Genomic DNA, 18,705 nt, shown 5'->3' with positions numbered 1-18,705 from the left:
ATTTCCTGAAACAATTAACAGTGAAATCCTTTCTGAAGTAAACATGTTAAGGACTTCAGTGTTTCTCCCTCTTCCTTCTCCTCCTGTGTCCTTTAATTTCTTTGCACACCACTGACATGTCAGGACGTGTCCCAGCCGTGCAGCAATCTTTAGGTCCAGCCTCCTCTGCGCGCAGAGATACAGCCGTCCGATATAACTGTAGTGTCACTTTAAAAGGCGATCCCACGCGCAGGATCCAGGGGGCTGGTCTTTAATCGACTTGCGTGCGCGCGTGTGTGTAAAGAGTGTGTGTGAGCCTATGCATGCGCGTGTGTATGTATCTCAGTGTGTGGAGGGCAGATCGAGATACAGTAGTAACCCGGAGTGAGGTGGCAGTCTTATTCCACATCGACACCGACTTGCCCTGCATGAGTCCTGTCTGCATTTACATCGCTGTGCGCACTTGAGGAGTGAAAGAGAAAAGAGTCAAGATGGCAACTGGAAGTGGCTGTGGACAATCCGGGATTTAGTCTTTTCTGTATTTTGTGGGGTTTTTTGTGCTATCAAGTGACCGGCCGTGCAAGGTATTTAATTTAAAGTGTTCGTAACAGATTTATGCCCCAGAGAAAGGAAGCTTTAGCACTTTCTCCTCCGCTGGTGCTCTCCAGATTCTTGCAGCAGGAGGGGATTATGCGTAGAGCTTCTGTTAGTGAAGTAGTATTTTATTATAAATGTAGTGAAGATCACGGGGTGCCATGTTTAAATAGTACTAGTGTGGCTTCACTGACACATTTAGCACTGTGTTTTATAGAGTCGGCTTTTTTTTGTTGTCGTTAATGCTTTTTTGCTTTTCTATAACGAAGTGCTTTGGGTTTGATTCTTGTTTTTCTTCCTGTCCTTCCCAGGCGTGAATAACTGAAGTTTTTCTCGGGACTTATCTGCTATAGAATTAGCAACAAAGGACGGGAGCGCGCATTCATGGGATGCGACTTTGACAGCTCTCCATTTCTTGTCCTTTAACTTTATTATCTGGCAGCGGGGGCGAGATTGTGATTGGAGCCGGAGAGAATGGCTGAGGCTCCGCTCCCCGACACACTCAAGGACCTGGAAGTGGCTATAGACCCGGACTTTGAGCCCCAAAAGCGGCCAAGGTCTTGCACCTGGCCTCTGCCGCGACCGGACTCGAGCGCGGTGAAGCCGGAGAGCAATGACACAGATATTATACCCGAGGAAGAGGATGACGAAGAGGACAGTGCCACCGCGGCTGCCATCAGTGTCAATGGCTCTGGCGCGGCGGCAGAAGATCAGAGTAGCAACAGTCCCATTGCCGATGGAGCGCTCTCCTCACCCGGCCAGGAGAGCAGTGGCTCCCCGCTCTCCACACACTCCCCGACGGCCACCCCTGGCGCTCTGAACCCCAGCAGCTTGTCTGCCGTGCAGACCCCAAGGAAAACATCATCTCGCCGTAACGCCTGGGGGAATCTCTCCTACGCCGACCTGATAACCAAAGCCATTGAGAGCTCGCCAGAAAAGAGACTGACACTGTCCCAGATTTATGAGTGGATGGTGAGATCCATCCCTTACTTCAAAGACAAAGGCGACAGCAACAGCTCCGCAGGATGGAAGGTAAGAGTCTTCCCACCATCCAGCCCACCAGCCCCCCCCTTCCTCCATCAAAACAAAAACAAAAAGCATGTGGCTTGCAAACCCACTGACGTACACTCACAAACAGACACTCACATGCACTCAATTATGCCAAGACTGTAGATTTCCCCCCCCTTCAGCTTCTATTTATTTGGGAAGTCTGGCACTCATTACACCTCTCATTATCATGCTAATGGAAATTACAGAGCAGTAAGAAAACACAGGGTTTTTTTAAGGTCATTTAAGATCATGAATCTCTTTAATCAGCATGAAGATTGGTAACTCCTTTACATAATTATCTTCTAAATGTAACAAAATGTGACATGAGGAGCTTATTCCAAAAAAACATTATAAGACTTGGAAAAATTCCAAGTTCCTGATCCGTGATATTTCTTTGATGGCTGGAAATGGAGCAAACGAACACTTGAACCGGTTTGTCTGGAAACACAGTGGCATATTTTGAGTAAAGCGGTGCTACATAAGACTCTCAAAGAATGATGCAGTTATATAAGACAGTTACTGAACAGCAGCTAATCCGCTTGGCCAAGGAGCTGAATGTAAACATAACAATTTAACACTAATGCTCTGTGGAAACACTTGAATCCCGAGGCCTTCCTTTTATGACTAACCTCTGCAATGAAACCTCACTGTGGTTGGTTCAGTGCACCCATTCAGTGTTTTTGTGGTTGCGATACTATAATGACACTTTAATAGTCACTTTGATCATATATATATATATATATATATATATATATATATATGAGAGAGAGAGAGCTACATTTCCATTATGTTATTGTAACCACAGAGGCATTGCCCTGTTTGCTGTTTGTTATGTAAACCTTGGCAGGGATCTGCCAGTCTCCTGGGTCAGGTAGGCAACTGCCAAGGTTGCTGATCCTACCATGGGGGAATTACATAAGATCTGCCCTGAGTTTGGGCGAGCTGTTATGCATCGATCTGGTGACTGAAAAGGCATATGGGGACTGTGAAAAAAGAGAGGGTGTAGGAGGGAGGTACAAAAGGTCAAAGAGCAGAGATTAACACCCACCATAAGCTGAAGGATCGGTCCTATGGGGGCCCATATTTTGTCAGGCCTTCTCAAGTTTTCTTATGTGATATGGTTCGGGGTGTAGCCTCGTCAAGGCCGAGTTCACCGTCACCATGCAGGGCTGTCACTCCTGGAATTTCAGGCATGAGGGCCAAGCTGTCAGAGGTTTAGTGTTACACATGTCCTGTCAGTAAATCTTGGCCGGGGCTCACAGCCTATGCCTTCTTCTTTCTTCTTTTTGTTGAATAAGACAGGCAGACTCTAGCTGCTTTTAGCTGTAACAGAGTTTTGACGTCTTTTTCTATCACAGATCTGTGATACAGAGTAGTGCAGTTTATTTTAACCAGGCATATTTCATTCAAGTGGGCAGTGTGTCTCTCGGCGTCATACTACCCGTCACATCCTTTGAGATTCTAGGAAATGAGCAGTGAGCAACGTTTATTGAGACCATTAGGATGAGTGCCTTGAGGTTTCCAAAAAACATCTTTTGTGAATCAGGTTGGATTTGTTTTTAGCCTGAGCAAAGGTAAACACAGAAATTAGAAGCCTGGATCAGGAATCTTCAGGATACTTGCCAACTGACTAACCAGAAACATATTCTTGTGCGTGCTGGTTTGTTTACATGTGTGATGCTGAGGAAATCTTTCCATTTAGTGTGTTTTGGTGCTGAAGCGGTGGTAGCAAATTAGATAAAGTGGTTCGTGTTTGCAGGTTTCCAGACTTCAAGAACAGAGAGTTTTCATTCCAGCTGATCTTGGGCTTTACTTCCAGTGGCGTTTAGGGATGTAAAATACCATCTCCAGGGTGGTGATGTTTATCAAAGCCACAAGTTCATTAGGTGTACTTCCACAGCTGGGATGATTTTCCTTCACAGAGGAATCTAGTTATTCAAAGTGTGACACAAAAGGTCTCAAACTGGAGAAAAAAGTTAAACATGTTGCAGGGATTCACCAAATCTTTATTGAAATCTGTGTTGAAATAATCTGTGATTCGATAACACTGGATTTTTTTTAAAGGATGACACTTCTACAGCTCTGAAATAATGAGCAGGCTTCTCAGCATTAAGGCCTGAGCATGTCCCAAGCTGTACTAAGGCTTTAGTGAAAAGCCCATGAAACTAAAGACAGCCTGCAGAGCCAAGTTTTCAGAGGACTGCCTCTGCATGGGGACCTCAGAGTCCCTTTCCTTTGCTCTTAGGTTTCACCTCCACACAGAGGTTTGAACACCTACAGTTTCATGCACCCAGGGCACCTTTGTTGAGGAGATTTGCTGAGCAAATCCTAGTAATCCTCCTGAGGTCTCTCTCACAGGTTCCCACCTACAACATTGTGCTCCATGTCTTTCTCAGTTAACCATCAGCCTCAGTAAAAGCAGATAGCCAACAATAACGCTTTTATTACCTTAGATTGTCTTTAATCAGGGACGGAAACTGGATGTTCTTTTCCTGAAACATGTACCATTTGTCATTAACTTGTTCTTAGACACTGAAAACAAGTTTTCATTTCCTAAGTTAAAAGAAAAACTGTATCTTTTCTTTATTCTTATCAAAAATTCTATACTATTGTCTTTTTGCCCTCAGAAGCAGAATCCAATGAGCATTTTTCCTGAGTGTGCTAGACCAAATACACCTAACTTTTTGGACTGAACCAGTATATTTTGGAGTTTCTCAGCAAGGTTTCTGTCCTGGTGGTGGTGGTGGGGGTGGTCTGGTTCAGAGTTGCTGAAATGTGTGTTAAAAAGCTTTGGTATGGCGGGGGAGTGAATCTCAAAATAGCACACATGCATGCACATGCATAACACTGGGTTTGTTTGTGTGTGTGTGCGTGTTGTTTGCATAAACGAAAGATTAGGTGCACCTGTGTGTATTTCTGTGCAAGTACACGCAAGTATTCTGTGCTGCAGTGAACTTTGTGCTCCAGTGTTACTTAACCTCGCTGTAATAGGCTCCCTGTTCCCAATGGCTGCCCGTCACAGGCCAAGCCCTAGTTATGTCACATTGGTAATTAAGGTTAAGAGGTTGTAACAGCTACACTGCACATAAAGTACGGTTATCGCCGTCTGATATAAAGTTGATTGCCTAAGCTCTTGTCTGTGTGTGTGTTTTTTTTTAAATAGGGTTAGACCAGACATTTCCACACAGACATGCTGAGACATATCTAGTGCATTTGTCTGGTCATGTTCGGGCTTATCGAAACAGTTCAGGAGTTCTTGTTTATGCCATGTAAATTAATACAGGGATCTGAAATTAATTTTATTGATTAGATTATGTTAGTCTTTAAGATCGTTATGGTTGCAACACACTTTAAACAAATCTTAAAGTCCTTGGATAATTGATGGTTACTTGGAGAGACTTCACATTCAGCTGAAACCGCAGAACACTGAGTCACAACCACATGAGTTAAAGGCACCTTATCTGATTCTCACTCTACAAAGAGAAAAGAAAACAGGTTCATCTACAGAACAACTGCAACAGTCACACACGCAGGGACAGAAACAGGCTCCCGACCTAACCGTTACACATTAGACCATCTGACTTTGTGTGGAAAACAGAGTTACAAAAAGCCTGTGTTTGATTATCCAGGCACGCCGAAACAGTTGATTCTTTGGAGCCAAAATTATTTATTGTTTCTATTACAGCGGGACAAGGTGGAGAAAAAGGGAAGCAGGGGAAAAATACAGCTTTCTTCACTTTTCATTCCTTGCTCATTATTCCAGTGTTGTATGAGATTTATTTGGGTGATAGGAGCCCAGCTTGAGTGCAGATCGAATTCTAGAAACGGCAAATCAAATAAAACACCAGAAAATAGTGAAAATAGTTCTTCATATGAGCTGAAACCCTGCATGCCATAGTAACATTTTTATTTTTATTTCAACTTTTATATGACTACTCACCTGATCTGTTCTGAAAAGACGTGATTGACCAGTCTCTCGCAATAGGGCTGGATTTTCTAAAGCCTAAAACCAGAGTCCAAGGGAGGCGAACGAGTCTAGTTCCCTCCCAGACCACTTAAATTACAGTTGTATTATTAAGGATTTCTTTTGTTCAGCCAGAGGAAAAACATGTGGCCTACCTCGGCTTTAAGCACTCTTTGAGGTTGATGACGGGATATTAAAGAAACTCTCATAATACTGAAGGAGAATACCAAAAAGATTAGACGGGAGAAATGGGTGGTGTGTGTATGTGTCTGTTTGTATGTGGAGCACAATCTGAAGTCCTCTCAGATGGAGCTGGGAAATTACCAATGTGAAGGAAGTGAAGCAAAAAAAAAGGGGGGAGGGGGGGGTGGAGTATCAAGACAGTAAGAGGAGGGGACGAGAGGAGGGGGTAAATTAACAAGCTTTGCTCTAAATTGGGGTATTACAACTGCCCTCTGGCTGTGATTCCCCAAGGAGGGGCGTGAGGGTGTGTAAGACGAAAGGGACAATGGGTTATAGGAACCCACCAGCTTCAGGCTCCCCCTCAAGTGTGAATAGCGTCTTCCAGAGCAGTCAACCTCGGTGTGCAGGAAACCCCCAGGTTCTGTTCCAGTTCCATTTCCAATCTATGGGAACATCTTCTTTAAAAGATCCGAGCAGCTTTTTCCCATCTAGATGTGCATCTGAAAATTATTCTAAAGGGACAAAAGTATGCAGACAAATCAAAATCACATCCATATGCAATTTCTGCATAAGTCATAGGGAGAAATTATGCCGCAAGACCAACTGGGAAATCAATCCATATAAGTTCATGGGTGAGATGGTGGGAGAGGATGGGTGATAACACCTGGCTTGGAGTCAGTGTAAAGTCAGTTTCCAAACGTGTTATTTTAAAGAGGCCATAATCAGCAATGGTAAGAAAACAATGCAAAATAGGAGCTCCCATTGGCTTACAGAGAGAATGTAGTGAGCCTTAATGCATTGCTTAGCTGTACAACTTTTATATTTTGGTTTACTCACTCTGTATTTGTCATTTTCAGCTGTTCCAAACAGTTTACAGACAAAAAGCTATAAAAAGCCACAGTTAGAGATCGTGTGGCTTAAGATGTAGGTTGGTGACGTATATCAATGCAGATGTTTTCTGACACTGTACTCGCAAACATATCTGCACTTGCAGATTTAAAGACATGGTTTGGCAGGAAAGGGTGTTTCCCAAACTATATTGCAAGGTTATGCACTATTGTCTTATATTCATTTGTGTGCCGAAGCATTCGGATTCCCCTTTCAGTGGAACAAGGAAACAATAATTAAAAACTCACAGATGTAAGATAACAAAGGTGTCCAAATACTTTTGGCCGCTTGTACGTCAACAAGTGCCAGCATCTGCTTTTCTTTCTTTTTCATTACCTTATCTGTCTATCCATCTGACTCTGCATTAAAACCTGTACTCTTCTTCAGATTTTCTGTCATAATTAGTCAGGCCAGTAAAACACACAGAAAGAAATACATTTTGAAGTCTCCTGAGAGCTTTGTGTGTATATTAAGGAGGCTGGACAATAAAAAAGCACACTTTCTGGTTTCTTTCTCTCTTTTTCTCTTAATTTTCTGGATCCTCACCACCCATGTCACCCTCAGAACGATCTGTTCTCCTGAAAGACACTTCTCAATTATTCAGTGCACTTGGGATGAATTCAGATCACCATATTAATTTTTAAGGGCCTGTTCTTGGCTAAAGGCGAACCCTCTCTCACCATTTCAGTCTCTCCTTCATTGCTTGAACTCCTCTTCTTTAGTCCGCTCTCCTTTTCTCACTCCATCCCTCATTATTTTCCTGCCAGCTCCCTCATTTGTCTGGATGTAAAACACCGTGGTGAGCAAAAACAAGCCATTCCCCTGTAGCTTGCCGCTGCTCCTCTGAAGCGCAACTCTTGAGATCTGTTGTGGGCTCTAATGAATGGAGATAAATCTCGGTCCTCTCCTCTCATTAAGGAAAAAAGACAAGAAGGAGTCAAGGCAGTATCAAGGGAGTATTTTTTATTTATTTTTTTTTTTTGGTGGCCATTATTGTAACGCAACTCTGTTTTTGAGACACTCAAGGTTGTATAATACGAATGAATAGTCCTAAAACCTCCGTGGAGCCCAGCTGTGTTTTGACAAGGATTGGATTTTGGAAGCAGACCGGTCATAGTGTGTGTGTGTTATGTGTTTTGCATGTGTTAAACAGACACATGCCTGCACATGCCCAGTTATTGATAACATCTAAAATACAAACACATGTGTCCTACACACGAATTGCAGGTTCAAGATGAGAGCTTGGTTTGACTCAGCATTTTACCTCATGCAGTAAGGGATTAAGGCTCCAGTGTACCTGCCGGTTGCTTCACGCGCCAGATGTAATGTGATCACACAGCCACATCCATTTACACTCAAAGTTTTTTTGAAACTTCTGTACTGATATATATATCAATAAAACAGCGGTAAAAACCGACACCTGAGTCTTCAACCCAGCTGTGGCAGCAGCGGTTCAAAAATCCAGGTTACAAAAATTAAGAGGTGCACGACTAGCGGACATTGCAGGTACAATGCTGTTTGGCATCACACCACAGGCACAGCACATGGGTATAAAATTGCTCTAGGGGTGGGTGATATGTTGAAATTTTCAAACAGACTACCATCACCCCAACATCTTTTGACTGGCACTATATTTGCCTAGCCTTTTGTGTGCAGACCTTTAAACTATAGTCCCAGTTAGACCCTAAAAGGATGAGAAAAAAGTTGTGATTTGGAGCAGAACTCGGTTATGATTGAGAGTTTGCTGTTGTATATGTGTGCAGCTTCCCCCGTGCTCTCAGTCAGATCCATCCTTGCTTGCAGCCAGTCTGAAAAACGGTCCAAGAGGTGATGTCACGGCTGCTATGTCCATCTTTTATATACAGTCCGTGTGTCCAAGCCCATTAACGTCAACGTGCTGAGAGTCTCTGTCAGTATCAGTGTCCAGATCTCCATTATATCTCAACACAACAAAAAATTGGGTGTTTCCTCAGCTTTTGAACAGGATTACACAAACATATATTTAATTAATGGACTTTAGACAAGGTGGTGAGTGGGTTTTGTTCCCGTTGGACAGAGCAAGGACAGCTGTTTTCCCACTGATGCTGGTGTTTATGCTTAGCTCAACTAATGGGCCCCTGGTTCAACTGCATATTTACTCTACAGGCAACAGAATGGTATCAATTTATCTTATCTAGCTTTTGTTAAGATTGCATATGAGCACATTTATCCTCATTTTTAGCTGTTCCCTCAAACACTTTTAAGGGCCTCATTTTTTGTTAGTGTTGTTGATTATTACTGGCTGTGTTACAGTTATAACACAGTTATTTCCCACAGCTGGCGTGCTAACAATCACAGGTGGAATTTTCCCAGAGGATTATTTTAAGTTCTTCGTCGCTTTATAAAACTGCAGCTATCGTGTTGCAGGTTCTTTCCAGAGCCTGTTGAATCACATTTGTGACGCTGCTATCGCGGCACCCTCACGCTGCAAAACATTTGCTCAGCAGTTTATACAACATCAGATTACACTGATCTTTTTCCAACTGTTAGTGCACAAAACTGGTGTTTCAGCCAGATAACTGCAGCAAAGTGCACAGCTGAAGTTGCAAGAGTCATCACCAGCTGCTAAATAAAGAAAGTTCCAAGAAAAAGAAATCAAAAATGTCCACATATGCAGGTATTTTAACATCTAGGAACAAAACCTGACTCTGCAGTGGTTTATCTGGTGGTTAAACATTAGTTTTTACCTGAAGGGCCTCAGTTAAATCTCGTATAGTAAGTTTGAAAGCATGTCATTACTTGTCTTCCTGCTCCAGCCCTACTGTTCTGTAATTGACCCTTGCCTTCAACCTCCCGAGGGAAAGGTTAACCAAAGCACTTTTCTAGGTCAGAGTCTGAGCAGGAAGGTTCAAGATAGAATCCAGAAACGCTAGTCTGGAAAATGTACATGCCGCTCTGAGACACACCGTCTGTCTGGCTCTGTAAAAAGAAATAAGACATGGAGGAAAACAGCAATTATACATCCCCTTTAGCCCAGTTTGCTCTTTCTAAATAAGCTGATTAGCAGCTGGCCCAACCTGCATATTTACTGCTTACATGTATCATCAGTTTTGGTGAATAAAATTATTTTCCAAATGTCTTGAAGTGATTTGCGTCAAAATATGACTTCCTCCTCAATCTGTTGTAATCCAGTTGATTTATATATGAACACAGCATGCAAAACAATGGGCTTGAATACAAGAAAGGAAATATTTTGTTTCTAGAAAACAGGAAATGAGCAGTGGAGCAAAGGAAGTCTTGCTGGGCAGTCAAGAATATAGCTAATGACTATCCAAAGGGCTGCTATCAGCCCAGCTGCTGTAGGCGTGCGCGTGCGTTCATTTGCGTGCGTGCGTGCTTAAAGGCCTGCATACCAACAGGGCGAGGGGTGGGGTTTATTTATCTGTCTCCATAGCACCCGACAACTTGTCTTTCAGGTGGGGGGTAAGACTTGCAGTTTGGGTGACAGCTGATAACAAGGTGACCTAGTGAACACGTTGCTTACACACGCACACACACACATGCAGAGTCAGCATGCATGTACCTCCCGCTGTGGCGTTACATTTCAGTTTCTCTGATAACCACATTGCTAAACAGGGCCCCTTCTCTCTCGCCACCTCCTCCTCCTCTATAATCGACTCCCTTCGCCATCCTGCACACCAACATGCACTAATAAACACACAGTGGCTTATGTGTTGACTTTTTATGTATTTTTAGATGTGTATGTGGGGAGGGGGACTATAGACAGCAATGTGTGTTTAGCAGGTAAGGCTCCCAATATCTCCCCTCTCCGCACCGCCGTTGTCGTCACCCGCGCTCTCTCAACAGATATCTGCCTGAGGCGTGTTTGAAGTTATCATTTCTGAACGTGGCTCTCCAATGTGGCTTTTAAACTTTAATTTGTTTTCTTCTGAGCTTGTCTCTTTCAATCACACTGCTCCACCTATCTGGCATCATCGAGTCTGTAAAGGACAGGATGAGCTACTGTTCCTGATTAACATTTAATTGAGTACAATAAAGCTTTCTGTGGCAGAGGAGCGAGAAGAAGAAGAAGAAAGAAAGAGGGAAGAAAGCAGCCACAACTCATACCCCTCTGTGTCAGTAAGAGTGATAACAGCAGATTAAACCTGGATTACCTTAGATTAAGTGTTTTGGAAGCCACAGTCAAGCTACATTCAGGTGCCCCACCTGTGTGTATGTGTTTGTGTGTGTATCTAGGTGTCTACGAGCATGTATCACATGTTTGCAAAAGTGTGAGTCACAGAATAAGACAAAGTGATTATGACTAGCTCTCAGTGGTGTAATATATTAGCTCAGTGTCTGTCATAACCATAGAAGAAAATAGTTCAGGTACTTTCCACTCTGAAGACTCTGAACTGATCAAAGTACACTAACAATATTCAGCGCTAGTGCCCGCGAAGAACTGAATTCTGATTTGACACATCCAGCGAATCTCTTTGTTGTCTAATAACCTGTTCAACTGGTTGTATTCCGGTTATATTCCTACATAAAAGCAAGGGTCCCAAGCGCTTATGTCATTTTGCAGTTAAATCGCTGTTCTGCAGCAACTGCATCACTATTTATGGAGCGATTTCTAAATTTCTTTTTCACATCTATGAGATCTGCAAAAGACAGAAAAAGATTTGAGACGTATCACAGGTTGCATTTGATTGCCAACTTGTCCTCTGCAAAGCGGTAGCAGACTGACTTCGCCTTCTTGCTGTTTTATCGCCATCTTGAGGCACCGATGTTGCTGTGAAGATGGCAGCTGACTGCGAGAGGACGCAGACTTTGTCCACAGCGATTTCAGAGGTCATGACATCACATCATCGCAATAATTTTGTTTGTGCCGCAGTCTCCAGCCACTGTTTTACCCAGTGTGACTACAGCATCAAACAGTAATGAAAACAGTTCTCATAGTGAGAAAGTGTGCTGACATTTGGTCCGGCCAGGGTGCAGTTTCACATGCTGTGGAGGCTTTCCAACCACAGAGACTTGATAACCCAGATTTGATAAGCAAAGGCTGAGAGTGGCATCAAGCAGCCACCCTGCCAGCCACCTGTTCAACCCACAGGCTTTCTGTGCAGACACACAGCATTCTTTTGTTTCTGTGTAACTCTATAGGTCGAAGTCACACATGCAAAGCATTTCAGTTTCTGGTATGAATTACACAGCCTGGGATGTGTCGTGTACACATGCTGGGCTCCAATGTTCCACATCCTCTATGCATCATTAAAATTAGGGAATGATGTTTTCAGTTCTTTCTAGGGATACAATAATAGTTCCCATAATGTCCCTAGAGCAATTTCCCCACACAAAATATGGTCCCTTATTGTGTGTGTGTGCTATATGTACCAACTAAGATGTGAGTGGTTGGCAGTTCGGGCTCCAGTGGGCCTCAGGGTCTCAATCTTTGTCATGAAGTCACAACAATGGCCCAGCACTTCAGAGGTTGTGTGTATGTGTGTGTGGATATGTTACTGTGGGATGAAAGCGAGCCATTGTTGAGCCTGCTTCAGCCACTGACACAGAAAGACGAGGCTGATGGCAGCAGCTGAGGTTATATCAAAGAGTGTGTGTCTCTTTGTATTCAGTTCTTTACATTTATGCATCTGGACATGTTTAAACATTTTACACAAACACGTTTGTTTGTCTTGTGTCATTTATGTTTTTCACTAGTATCAGATGTCTGCCCCCCCCTTCCCTGGTTGCATGAGAGGCTAACTGCGAGGGCAGAGAGAAACACACAAGGGATAGAATTTCAATTAGACATTTTTCTTTGAGGCACTCTTTACTAACTGGAATCCATCTGCTTTGGGGCGGTGCAAAACTGAATCTGTGTGCCACTGAAGCCACTCATCACCTCTCATTTGTTGGTTTGGTCATAACATAAGTGCTTCATACCTCACACTTTGGTTTTCCCTTTTCCTGTCTAATATCTCATTCTCTGCTCCTTTATTGGTGTGTGTGTGTGTGTGTGTGTGTGTGTGTGTGTGTGTGTGTGTGTGTGTGTGTGTGTGTGTGTGTGTGTGTGTGTGTGTGAACATCATGGGTTTCAAGCTAATCACTTCAATGGTTCCCTAGCTTTTCGCTAGGATCATTATGAGTCTTAACGTGTCTCTTCAACAATAATGACATTCCCGTTACTTTAGACTTCATTTTGTGTTTAGTGCTAATTAACAAATTTGTGTATGTTAATGAGGTAACCATTGTACCTGCTAAACCACTTGTTATTTGTATGTATTAGCATGCTAATGCTAGCTTGGGGCTTTAATGACAATCTTACTTGCATGCTATTGATTCGCTACTAACTGAGATAACTGGATTGGGGGTCTGTGTCATTTATTAAATCCAGTCTGGTGCTGTTCTCCATTTACTGCGTCATATGTAAGCGGCACTTCACCAGCAGACCCTTATGTTTTGCTAAGACGATAGCGATTACAGCATTTAGGGAGCTAATACAAAGCGTCAGCAATGTGGAGACGTTTCCCATTTTCCTTACCAGCAATTTTTGTTTGTGAGTTTGTAATAATTTGAGGTTTATTGTGGTTTAATGACAGGAAGGGATGACAGAAAAGCTTCACTCGTTTTCGTTGTATTGGATGTAAGGATTGACAATTTTAGGTACAAGTACATAACAAGTTATACTTTCTGCTCAAAATCACTTTCTTCACAGTTAGGAATAAATGAACATCCTGATGTTGCCTTACATAGTGAGGTTTTGCAGGCATGTGATCACAAGCAACGTGCAGCAACTGATTTCATCCAGTGAGAGCCAGAAACGTCCAGGAATCATTGCCAACAAGTTTGGATTACATTTTTCCTTAGCAACTGGTGATTATATCACATCCAATCTATCTGGGATTTCATGATGTCATTCACTAAAACACTTGAATCGAAGAATTATTTCATAATTGTATTTCTCTGCTTGAGGTTCTTTGCTTTTCAAAGAGAAGTACAGCTCAATAATTTAACACTGTTTCCCCAATGAGTATCTGTACCTGTAATGGCACTGATAAAGCTTAAATCTGGCCATCCATAATTACAGAACTGCAAAGTAGATGCCATATATAACTCAAGTCTTTATAGTGACAGCAACCAAATCAGTTTAATCATATATTTGCTGATTGGAGGATAAATCAATAAATTACCTTAAGTAAGAAGAAAAGATCCAAGTTACAAGGAAGGGAGATTACAAGGTCACTGTGGAGCTTGGCTCCTTCCTTATTATTTCTTCCCTCCTCTTATCTGTTATCATTTATGAGACCTAGGTAAACCTCTCTGTTTGCACACCTGGGTTTTACAAGAGAGAATGGGGGGAGGTTAGGAGCTTGATAAGGTTCAGCAGAACAGAACACAGCCACATAAGATATGGGTAGATCTGATAAGCACGCAACAGCTTGCTGACAAAGCAAAAAGTGACTTGACCTTCAGCTGAATAACTTTTAATTAAGGAAAACGATCTCAAAGTTGAAGCGCTTCCCGAAGAGTGTTGCAAATGAATTCAGCCCTTTTAAGGTTGAAGGTAAAAATCTTGCATTACTGTTTATTAGATGCTATATTAAACGGGGGTGTGTCTATCTTTACCTGATAAAGAGAAAGGTCAAACTGATGGGACCAGTAACCCTCAGTGAAACTCTGCCGTTGAACTGCTCACCTACAAACCTACTTTGAAACGAGCAGAGCTCCTCCAGTTTCTCCCTCATATTTAGCTTTGCTGAAATTTAACATGCAAGTGTTGAATTTGTTGCAGAGGCCTAAAACATAGATGGTACATTGAGGATATGAAGAATAAGAGATGAAAAACTCACAACTACTGTGCAAATATTCCTGAACAGAGCACTGAACAACACTGCATCTTTTTGTCACCATGCTCTATAAGAGCGTGGTTTAGCTTATGACCCAATGATAATGTAGTTCTCTACTTTCTGCACATATATGACACATGTATGACAGTTAGTGAAGCCCTGTTTGATTTATGGTCACACAGACTGCGTTTGTCCTTAACCTTGCTTATATGCAAACAGAGCACTCTTTGCAAATCTGTTTTTGCAAGGCATTCTTCTCCTAAAATGCAGGTATGGAAGGTAACTTTGGTCTGCACATATCTGTTTTAGTGACCATTGCTATAAGAAGTTTTGCAAATGTAATGTAAAAAGTATACATGCTCATGATTGATTGTAGGAGAATCAGGGTATTCTTTTCTGTGCTCAAAGTTCAAAAAGACTTGACTGCTTTCTAAGAAATATACACTGAAACTTCATTCTGAAACTGATAACACTGAAAAGATAATGATTAATGCATTGTTAGAGCACTTTGTTACATCTGTTAGCATATGGCGTAGCATATTAAGGGAGTTTTTCCTTCCCACTGTCACCAAGTGCTTGCTCACAGGAGGTTGTTTGATTGTTGGGGTTTTCTCTGTGTTATTGTAGGGTCTTTACCTTTCAGTATAAAGCACCTTGAGGCAACTGCTGTTATCATTTGGTGCTGGAGAAATTAAAATTCAATTGAATTACTCTTTTGGCATATCTTAGTTCTGCTCAACCTCTCCAATTCTCACCACGTGCCATGCTTTTTTTCATCCGAAGTGGATAGCTGGGCAGAGAGAATCCTCAGAAGCGCATGTGTGTGTGTGTCTGTCTGTGATTGTGCTTCTCATTGCTTATGGGGGCATGAAATCGCTCCAAAACCCCAAGGCACATCAGGCACTGCTTTACCCAGACACAGAGCCTCCCTCTCTGTTACTCTCTCCCTCATCTCTTCCTTCATCTTCACCCTGTGTGGCAGTATGTTTTTAGGCATTATGGGTATCTGTGATTACTTTTTGCTTGTATATCATCACTCTGTTCCCAGAGTGACCTTCATCCAAACCAGCTAGCCATCTGCCCATCAATCACTCAGTTCCCTTGGTGCTGCTGAGGAGAGTAACTGATATCCAGAGACACTGACCTCAATACCTGGAGGGTCTCAAAATGGCTCCGTGGCAAGGATAGACACAAAACACACATGGATACTTAGGAGGAAAGCATGCACTGGTAGAAATACAGAATAAATCCTTATACATACTTCAAATAGGACCAACTCAAGGAGACACTCTGAAGTGCACATTTATTATTTCCATATTCTGCTCCCAGCCTTTGAATGTGTAGGAGCCCTGATATAGGCTCTGTTCTCTCTATGAATATATATGTCTATATCAGCATGTGTGTGCAGGGAGGCCTAAGCTAATGCAGGGGAAAGCCCTGGCCTCAGCAGTTGTTGTAGATTTTCCCCCAGAGAGATCTTCACTTTCCCTGCACACATGCTTTCCTTTCTGGAAGAAGCCTTCGGGTCACCCTTACGTGTAAAGAGTTTTTATAAAAAGAGAGCAAGAGCTGAGAAAAAGACAGTGGGCCCCTCGCCTTCTGCTTTTCTCCTCCTCTTCTGTCAATCCATCAACATGTTGGTGGAGGTGGCGGGGAGATGGGTATGTACAGTATTGGAAGTCATGATCTGGCTGGAGTGAGTGTGCAGTCCCACCCTGTTATGTATTTAAGATACTTTACACACTATAGGCAGCTGTAACCAAGGAAAATTAAAGGGATACACAAAACTACCTCATATGAGGAGTTAAAGAAAATAATTATTATTATTCCAAAATAACCAAATCCATATTTAAACTCGGCCTTCGTTTTGATCTCTACTACAAAGCTGTAAAGCTTCGTGAGTCTAACCTGATCACTTTTGATGTGATTGTGGTTTTGACTTGACGAAATCTGTCCACACACATAAAAAACACCTGCCGAAGCACTCTAAAACCACCTTTTGTGGTAGTTCCCACTTCACTAGGTGTTAAGAAGTGTAGGACAACATTTTGCATGTGAAAATCAGGGTTCCCATCCTTTCAGAATTAAAGCATCAGTGATTCTTTAATCTAAAGTTGTATTCTTTGCAGAGAAGGCAGAGCCCACCTTTTTTAGTAGTGAGAGCAATATTGCATCCCTTTTGCTCTTCATTGGTTGTCAAACAATATTATAGAAAATGAAGGAAAAAAGCCAAGTCCAGCAGAAGCAGATGAGGCAGGCACAAGAAAACGTGTCGCATCAGAAGTAAAACACATAAAATTTGCACAGATTTTTAAAAAGTACAAAAAATGAAGCGGACGAGCTTCGGACGCTGTGAGCAGTCCACCCCGAATGCCGCAATATGCCTCCAAATGGCTCCACACCCTCCTCTCACCACAAGAGTGCTCTGCCACGGTGCAGCGTTCAGACTGGAGGGTCACACCAGCCCTCCACCCCTCTTCACTTTGACAGTACAGTTTAATTATCTCGGACCCCTCTCACTCTGGAGAGAGCTTAGCGAGTTGAGTGCTTCTCTGTCTCTCGCTCTCTCTTTTTTTTTTCTCGACTGGTCAGTATTGGCAAGGAATCCATTTTCATATGACCACATGAGTCAATGTGTGCATTATTCATGAAGGGCCATCTCTGCTGGCAGGCTCCACCACCCAGTGTGGAAAGAAAAAACAAAACGGGAGGCTCGCAATCCATTTTCAGAGTGTTGGCTCTGTTGTGTAGTGCTGTATGCGCCTCAATCTCTTCAAATATGGGTTAGTGTGCCTCATGATGTCTCTCTGCGCCTCCCCGCTGCCCCCTCTTTTTCCTTCAGTTTGCTCTTCTAAGCGTTTTTTTGTTGTGATTGTGACACCCTTTTTTCTCTTCTTCCTTTATTTTTGCCACCACAGCAAAACGGCGGCAGAGTAGAATAGAATAGAGTAGAATAGAATAGAATAGAATAGAATAGTGGATTTCTATTTTGTCCTATCTCTGTTCCATGTAAACAAAGCCTTAACAGTTATGTAAGTTTTTGTTTTAGAGCCTACGGTCAGTTGGCTGCAGATTGAACTTTCCATGTTGATCACTGCCAGAGATGCCCTAACCCTCTCCGCGATGGCATCATGCTATCACAGGTGTATGTCTGTGGAAGTGCATATTGTGTGCACTACCACAGACATGCACATTGCTAAGGTTTATCAGCACGTCAGACTTCAGGCTGCTCGTTTTTTCTTTTTGTAATTCATATACACTGAGTCGGATCTCATTTGTCTTTCCGTATTGGCAAAGAGTCGTTGTCGATGTGTAGGGTTTTTTTTTTTTTTTTAAGAGATTAATCACTCAGACAAGTGATCTAATTCAGCTCTCATGGTCATCATGGGATTATGAGGTTTAGTAGATAATGTAATCACGAGGTGCGTAACTGCTGGTTGCACTGGTGTGGCACCAAAACCACAAACCGACAAAAGGTGTGGAATTCAGGACTTTCAGTGTTTATCGAAGGGTTTTCACCGATGTTCATGCAAGGAGAGTAGTCGTTTGGCAAAATGCAGCAATAAATTCTGGAATTTTTGATATTTTTACGTAACTCGTTGGCATGTTTGGGGACTATTTGAGATTAAGAGGTGTGGCTCTGAAAAGGTTAGGCTGGGCCTTGGACCAGGAATGGAGCGAGGACAAATATGGGCCATTAATCCACTCTTTAGCATTAGCCAGTATTACACTTCATCTGTCAGTGGCTGCTGCACCATGGGACACTGAGGCTGAGAGCAAGTGTGAAATTTTTGCCCATTTGAGCCACGTTTGCCTCTCAGTATCAACCACACTCTCACCCCCTTCTGTCTCTTTCTTTTGCTCATTTTCAGTGACTTGCATCTGTCACCCTTTCTTCCTCCGTCTCGTTCATTTTCCCTGCCTCTGTATGATTACTGAAAACTGTATAGAGACAGTGCAAGAGCTCTGCGAAGAGTGGCCAATGCCATTGGCTGGCTGGCACTCCACCCCCACTCGCGATTGGCCGCGGGCTTCAACGTAGGATTCAATCAGCTGGGTGGAAGTGTATGTAGGTCAGTGTGTAGTGATGTGAGCCTTTCTCTCTCTCTGTGTTCCCCTCCTCCACCGCCTGGGTTTAGTGAACCGGCTGTTGTGTTAATTGGCCACGTTCCAACTTTCAAACCCAGACTTGAGGCGAGCGAGGAAAGGGGGAATAAAACA

At 42.8% G+C, this 18,705-nt stretch overlaps 1 protein-coding gene across 1 annotated transcript in view; it reads left to right on the top strand.

Moving 5' to 3' along the window:
* The first annotated feature begins 268 nt into the window (after window positions 1-268).
* The window catches only part of foxo3b (forkhead box O3b), a 43,431-nt gene continuing 24,994 nt past the window's right edge, over window positions 269-18,705 (top strand). The window contains exons 1-2 of the mRNA XM_063494584.1: window positions 269-563; window positions 885-1,605. Coding sequence (XP_063350654.1) covers window positions 1,048-1,605 — 558 coding nt within the window. The 5' untranslated portion in view covers window positions 269-563; window positions 885-1,047. The remainder of the gene's footprint in view (window positions 564-884; window positions 1,606-18,705) is intronic.

This window comes from Pelmatolapia mariae, linkage group LG15 (genome assembly GCF_036321145.2).
Source record: "Pelmatolapia mariae isolate MD_Pm_ZW linkage group LG15, Pm_UMD_F_2, whole genome shotgun sequence".
NCBI lineage: Eukaryota > Metazoa > Chordata > Actinopteri > Cichliformes > Cichlidae > Pelmatolapia > Pelmatolapia mariae.
This window is presented reverse-complemented; position numbering and strand designations above follow the sequence as displayed.